At 37.3% G+C, this 6,516-nt stretch overlaps 2 protein-coding genes across 2 annotated transcripts; one reads left to right on the top strand and one right to left on the bottom strand.

Moving 5' to 3' along the window:
• The first annotated feature begins 1,063 nt into the window (after positions 1 to 1,063).
• Positions 1,064 to 4,293, top strand: Naa35 (N-alpha-acetyltransferase 35). The gene is made up of 7 exons (XM_017624375.1): positions 1,064 to 1,376; positions 1,445 to 1,847; positions 1,907 to 2,477; positions 2,546 to 2,727; positions 2,797 to 3,341; positions 3,393 to 3,876; positions 3,960 to 4,293. Exons 1-7 carry the CDS (start codon positions 1,366 to 1,368, stop codon positions 4,098 to 4,100), a joined length of 2,337 nt encoding a protein of 778 aa, XP_017479864.1. The 5' UTR covers positions 1,064 to 1,365; the 3' UTR covers positions 4,101 to 4,293.
• Zfrp8 (Zinc finger protein RP-8) lies at positions 4,261 to 5,968 on the bottom strand. The gene is made up of 4 exons (XM_017624376.1): positions 5,700 to 5,968; positions 5,547 to 5,641; positions 5,074 to 5,158; positions 4,261 to 5,016 (listed from the first exon to the last, which is right to left on the bottom strand). Exons 1-4 carry the CDS (start codon positions 5,871 to 5,873, stop codon positions 4,291 to 4,293), a joined length of 1,080 nt encoding a protein of 359 aa, XP_017479865.1. The 5' UTR covers positions 5,874 to 5,968; the 3' UTR covers positions 4,261 to 4,290.
• Positions 5,969 to 6,516: the final 548 nt, after the last annotated feature.

The raw sequence follows: 6,516 nt of genomic DNA, 5'->3' as shown, positions 1-6,516 counted from the left end.
TCTACGTTCTTTGCTTCTACTAAGTAGTTTCGACTTAGTTTACGATATAGCAAAACGAGTGTGAAAATGTATCGATTTTTCTTTACGATATTTTGGAAAAATTACACTTTTATTAAATAATATCAAGTTTGATCATCCGTTTATGTAATTTTTATTTTCATTGCATGATTATGCAAAAGAATAAGGTATCATTTTCTTGTTAATTGTGTGAAATAGCCAGAACAACCGCAGTGATTTGAAGTCGATGTTTATCGAAAGCATGCTGTGAAACATACAAATAGTAGATATCTAAATGTTATGCACAAATTTACTTTAAAAGAACTAGCGTGAAACTGACTTATTATTTGAAAATTTATCTAAATTATTCCAATTATAAAATTGTGATGTAGCTTTATTCGAATTGTAATACGCATCTTCCGATTAAAATGGATCGATCTTTGTAAATTTTAATTGGAGATTATTCAATATAATCAAAATCACTCTCTACCAACTTAATTTTTACATATTTCGTCTGTTTTCCCTTAATTTGATAAAATACTTCTTCCTAGTTACGACTTAGTTGCAGCTGCAGCCGAAACTAAATTTTAAGTTGGTACTTAGCCAGAAAAGTCGAAACTAAGGCGACTATGAATAGCTTTAGTTATGACTTAGAATAGTTTCGACTTAGTTGAGTACTAAATATGATTATGAATATGCGCTATAAACTTTATCCTGTGGAGTAGTAAAAGAAAATTGAGACGTTTCAACATGTCCAAAAAATCGAGTTCTCAATATTGTTGAATACTCTAGGAAAGTATCGATATTAGCAAAGAACGTAAGCGCGTTTCTTTGATATTAGGCCTTGGTAACGGCGCAAATTTTTTGGCGCTGACACACTAACTCTAGTTCCACTGCCGGAATCAGAACAGCGCTTCTTTAGGCTAAAGCGCATTTCATTTTGCATATTTCTGCACCACGACAAATTTATATATATGGTGATACCGTTGCTGCACATTTTATAATTGACATTTCACTTTGTGCGCTCTTTGCTGGTTCTTTGAGGCTCCCGGTGTCATCAGTGGTTCGGTATTGCTGGCGCCATTGTGTGAAAATCGGTATCAGCGTCCGTAACTCACCTCTCGGTATCAGCAAAATGGCGCAGCGCCGGACTGTGTTATCCACGTCTAATCGATATTCCGTACTGGATAGTCGTAGTGTTCCATCTTTATATGTCTTGAATTGAATTATATTTGAGGACGATGTTCACATTATAAAATTTTATAAAACCAAGATTGGTTTTCAAAGAAAGTGGTTCGGATTAATTTTGCTAAGTTACATAAGGCGATCTTTAAACGGAGCATCTTCGTCGGGGCCCACGCAAGTCAAATGGATCCAATGTGAGAAATACAATATTGGAATATTGAAAAAACATTTTTAAATTACGTATCCATATATAATTACATAGCGTAAATGCCCCAGTATTTCAAGCTGCTACAGCTGCTGCTGCTGCAGCGGCGGCCTCAAAAAATTTCAATTCTAAAGAGAACTCTGAGGAATTTGTAGAGTCGGAAAATTCGGATGCTTGTCAGTGGACAATGGAAGAGAGCAGTCTCATAGATGGCGAGATTCAGCGTACGGCTAGATCCAATGAAGACACTGGTGAATACCCTCGCTTTGGTTGGGTAGATATCACTAAACCATTCTTTGAGGCATGCTCAGAGTTGAATTTAGGAGAATTGGCTCAAGACATGCTCTTCGGACTATTTGAAGCAATGTCCGCAATTGAAATGATGGACCCCAAAATGGATGTGGGAATGGGTTATAATAAACAAGATGCACCACCACATACCTTTGAATCTGCGGTAGCGGTAATATTATTTTGCTAAACAATTACTTCCATAGCTTAAATAATTTTAATACAAAGTAGGCAGGAGTTTTGAAACTAGATAATTTGACCAATGAAGAAATAATAGGCACCTTTGACGCACTCTTCGCATGTCTCGTTTCTTGGTTAGAGGGGAATTCTATGGACCAAGTATTGTTCACTTGTCTTTACTTGCATCAGCCAAGCAGTATCAAAGACAAAGCGCTTCGGACCTTCTGTCATGCTGTTCGAAATCTTATTGTTATCATAAAGAATATAATTATCATTAGCAGCGTAAATGAAGAAGAAGATTTTCAACTGTATGGAAATTCATCTCTGTTATCTGCGGAAGATTGCCAACCAGCAAGTGTAGCTTCTCAGCTAAAAGAAGCCGAAGATGACTTGGTACGACTGAGCAAGACTGAACATCAACCAGAATCCACAATGGCCATTGTGCATCGAATGCGCTTTATGCGACATTTTTATCAATCTATTTTCCAATTCGATTGTGTCATGGCAACTGCACCTATAGAATCTAATATGAATGAAATTTATAAAAACTTAAATGCTTCTCTCGAGTTAGTACCACAAATAAAACGCACCATTGAAAAAGGTATCCAACCTGCACCAAACTGTAAGTGTTTAATGGCGTTAAAAAATTATTGTTTTGAATGATTGTAAATAAGACAACTTTTATAACAGCTGACTCACCAAATCCAATAGGATTTTCGCCTCGAATACATGATCGCAGTCAACCACCAACTTTTCCGCGAAACGTAAAAATCCGTGACCGCCCAACTAGCTTGGTATTTCTTGAAGAACTGGTGCATAGATTAAAATTTGCGTGCAAAATAATTCGAATGCGAGATTACTACACCGCTCTGGTAACAATTTACTACCACCTAATAAGAAGAGGCGAAGACTAATTGAAAATAATAATTTTAACCCTGTAGAATTTCTTCATCGAATTCAGCAAAAAATCTGGACAATGCGTTCTCTCTCGCAGTGTACTTCAGGGTCTATTTATTTCTAATCGTCGACTTATTTTCGGAACTATTCCAATTAAGGATTACCTTTGGGATTCAGTTCGAGCTTTTAATTCTCCTCCAGTACTGAATCCAAAACACCCCCTGGGGTCAGATCAGAAGATACAAATGTATTTAGATACATTCTTTCGGTACTGCATTAGTTTGAACACATTTACGCAATTTATTCGCATTTGTGGTTTCAATCGAGCTCGGCAGCGCGATAAACTGGCACGTTTTATTGATAGTTTTGATAATATTCAGGTAGAAGCGGCACGCTTAGACTCACACTTAACTATTATGGCAAACGAAAAGGCAGCCGAAGGAAATGAACTTCACGCCACAGCACTCAAGCATAGCGCTCAGTTTGCCACCTGGGTATTGTATAACTGTTTTCGCGCAATGATGTTGTATTTGATGTCAGGCTTTGAATTAGAACTCTACTCGGTGCATGAGTTCCTTTATATTTATTGGTAAAATTACAAATAAACGCAATAATTCCGATTTAATCATTATTTTTTTAGGTATCCCTACGAATTGCTAATTGGCTTCATTGTGTCGGCTTTAACTCGAACTGAAAATAATCTTATAGTACAAGAAGAATATGCAGAGCACCAAAGCAAAATTCAAGGAAGTGGCAGCATGAAAAATCGTAAGCCAAAGCCAAAAAAGAATAAGAAACAACAGAAGCCTTATCGGCACGAGATTGTTTATTATCATGCCCTGTTAAGTATGTGTGGTGGATTCTATAAAGCCTTGGGAGCATTGACGAAAGACGGCCGCATACGGCAACCCATGCCAAAGTTTGACAACGAGGAGATACGTTTCAATCGAAGATTTGCACCTTTCGCCACGTTAACAAGTCCACCTCCGGTCTCTTATGCAGAATTCAAGAGTATAAGGGAGCATATGATGCGGCCGCCGTCGTCGGAAATATATGCAATTGCTGCCAAGCATTTTGACCAAGCACGTAATGTGTTGGAATCCATACAAAATCCAGAACAAGAGGTATTGTGTCTGTTCTATAGATTCTGCAGCTAGCCCTCAATAATTAAACATTTTGCTCTGTATTCTCATGTCAATGTTTACAGATCTTGGATATGCTTCACGTGGCCAAAGTAAATTATGTTGTGATGAATGTATTAGCAAAAGGTCATCAGAAGGACTCGAAGACTCAGCCAGATTTTGACTTCTCCAAACATCGTCACTTTCCTATTATAAAATTGAATTAAGATGCATATTATACCCTGTGATGAAATGTTATATAGTTGATGCAGTGCATCACTCCCACCAATCATTACATATATCTTAACAGACCGAAAATCGGTGTGGTATAACTTTATATCGTAGATTTCAAACCAAAATGATTCTAAATACACGGAAACCATGATGTACAAGTGATGTACGCATACATTGAAAACTTTACTTTTTATTTTCATTTAAAAAAAGGTCCTGTTTAACTATATATTCAAAAGCATAACCTTTTCCAATTGGTAGGGGGCAACTTTTTGAACAAGTATACACAGCCAATGTACCCCAGTCAAGGTGGTCATCCTTCAACAAATTAAGCATTTGTGGCATTATTTGAAACTCAAATTGGCGCTCACTGCCGCATATCTCACAATTTGGAATTTGAAGTTGTTCTGCGATTGATTGTTCCACATCAGCTATCCATAGCGGTTTACCTCCACGTTTATATCGCAAAATTTGGTCGGGATCTTTATTAACGACTTTTTTGAATTTCCGGAAAATTTTATCATCGACAGTGTCAGATTCACTTGCATACTTGTCCAATTCAAAGTCTGCCACATCTTTTAATGTGCCAGTTTTTCCAGCCGCAACTAAATTCTGATATTCTTCTAAACTTTTCTTTTCCAAGCTCTCATTATCTATATCGCTTTCCGTTTCTTCGCTTGGGTCATTGACTTCGACGGCGATTTCCCATTCTGGAAAGGTAACACAGGGTAGGAATATATCGGTATTTTTATTTTCGCCTTGATTCTCAGCCATGCAAACTTTTTTGTGATGGGGCCAGTGAGCACGTTGGTGTTTTGCAGAGCAGTAATTCACCATGCGACAACGGCCGCAAGATAAAGGTCCCAAACAGCCACACGCTATACACAATTTTTTAGAGGGATTTATTTCTGGCTGTTGAAAGGTATATGTAAATAGCTGTTTTGCTAAATTTTAAATATCAAAAATTACCAAAGGATCTCCCTCCTCCATAGGTGGCTTTTCAGAGTAAAATTTGTTTTTCCTAGGAAGTTGACTTCGATAAATAGTTAAATTTCTGGGAAGTAAGCATGCACGGTTAATTGTTAATAAAGAAACCAGGGCGCGAATCGTTACATACGATATCGTACTACTCGTCAAGTAAAAACACATTTTTCGGATTATGACACACGTGAAAGTTCACGTTGTCCCATTCAGCTTATATCGCCTGACGTATCACGTAATGTTCTTTCGTATCGTTTTCGATCCGTGAACGTATGTTACGATTCGAGCCCAAATAAAGACGTTATTGGTATCTTACTTTGCCGAGTTGCAGTCCTGGCAAAATGTCGACCGGCATACAAAAATATAAATGGTTCTATGAAAATTGTGTTCGTCTTCAAATGGTGCATAAATCTATNTATGTTACGATTCGAGCCCAGATAAAGACGTTATTGGTATCTTACTTTGCCGAGTTGCAGTCCTGGCAAAATGTCGACCGGCATACAAAAATATAAATGGTTCTATGAAAATTGTGTTCGTCTTCAAATGGTGCATAAATCTATGGAATATGTATATCTTAATGATAAAATCCTTTTATAAAAAAGAAATTCTTTTACCTGGCATAAAAACGTTTTGGGCTCCTGGCACGTAACACACAAAAGCTCTCTATTAGTCGGAAGTTGCTCCAGTTCCAACCACGCCGGCTTTCCTCCAACTTTGCTGGGAAAATACCGGTTTGTCAACCATTCCTTGCCGCGTTCTTCAGCAAACCCCAAATCCATATCGCCCATAGTTCTATTAAAATGCAAAAGGGCAAACAGACATTTTTTATCAATTACAATAATTAAAGCTGAAATTAGTCAAGAACGTAAATCTAGGGACACGAATTTCGTTACGATACGATACCATATCGATACTTTTGGCATTCGATACCGATATTTTCAACTCGATAGTTTTTAACGATATTTTTTGGAATCGAGTACCAGAACCCTAGTATCGTATCGAATGTCATAAACTCACATTCCAACACTGAGGGAAAAAAAATTTAGAATTAAAAAAACATGCTAAATTTAAAAAATACGCATATGAAAGAGCACCAACCCAACTCGTTTTAGATTTGAGTATATACGTTATAAATTATGCGGTTGTGAAGTGCACAGATGCTTTTTCGTAATTAAGAAGAAAAAAAAATTATTTTCATATTCCGTCTGATGGTAGTTGCGATCCCGTACGAGTCCGGACTAGTCAGAAATAGTCAGAATCAGTCAGGTTTTACTGGAAATCGATCCCGTACTCGGTTCTCTGACTATTGAGAGGACAAAAAAGAGAGTAAATACGGTTCTCTCTCTGTCAGAAGTTACCAGTTTTAGTCCGAGAATTTTTTGCTGGTAAATGTGTCAAACGATCAGCTGTAGTGTGTTTGGCAGCCAAATT

Source organism: Rhagoletis zephyria, unplaced genomic scaffold, assembly GCF_001687245.7.
Source record: "Rhagoletis zephyria isolate East Lansing unplaced genomic scaffold, Rhagoletis_zephyria_1.1 Rzeph_scaffold_03586, whole genome shotgun sequence".
NCBI lineage: Eukaryota > Metazoa > Arthropoda > Insecta > Diptera > Tephritidae > Rhagoletis > Rhagoletis zephyria.
Note: the sequence above shows the minus strand (reverse complement) of the source record. Positions and strands in the feature narration are given on the sequence as shown.

Bases quoted from the DNA above. Each gene is read 5' to 3' on its own strand.
- Zfrp8 (XM_017624376.1), bottom strand. From the start codon at position 5,873: ATGGGCGATATGGATTTGGGGTTTGCTGAAGAACGCGGCAAGGAATGG. The intron at 5,642-5,699 runs GTAAAAGAATTT...CATATTCCATAG, and splicing joins CCAAAACGTTTTTATGCCAG to ATTTATGCACCATTTGAAGA. The intron at 5,017-5,073 runs GTAATTTTTGAT...ACCTTTCAACAG, and splicing joins TGGAGGAGGGAGATCCTTTG to CCAGAAATAAATCCCTCTAA.
- Naa35 (XM_017624375.1), top strand. The intron at 1,848-1,906 runs GTAATATTATTT...AATACAAAGTAG, and splicing joins CCTTTGAATCTGCGGTAGCG to GCAGGAGTTTTGAAACTAGA. The intron at 2,728-2,796 runs GTAACAATTTAC...TTAACCCTGTAG, and splicing joins GAGATTACTACACCGCTCTG to AATTTCTTCATCGAATTCAG.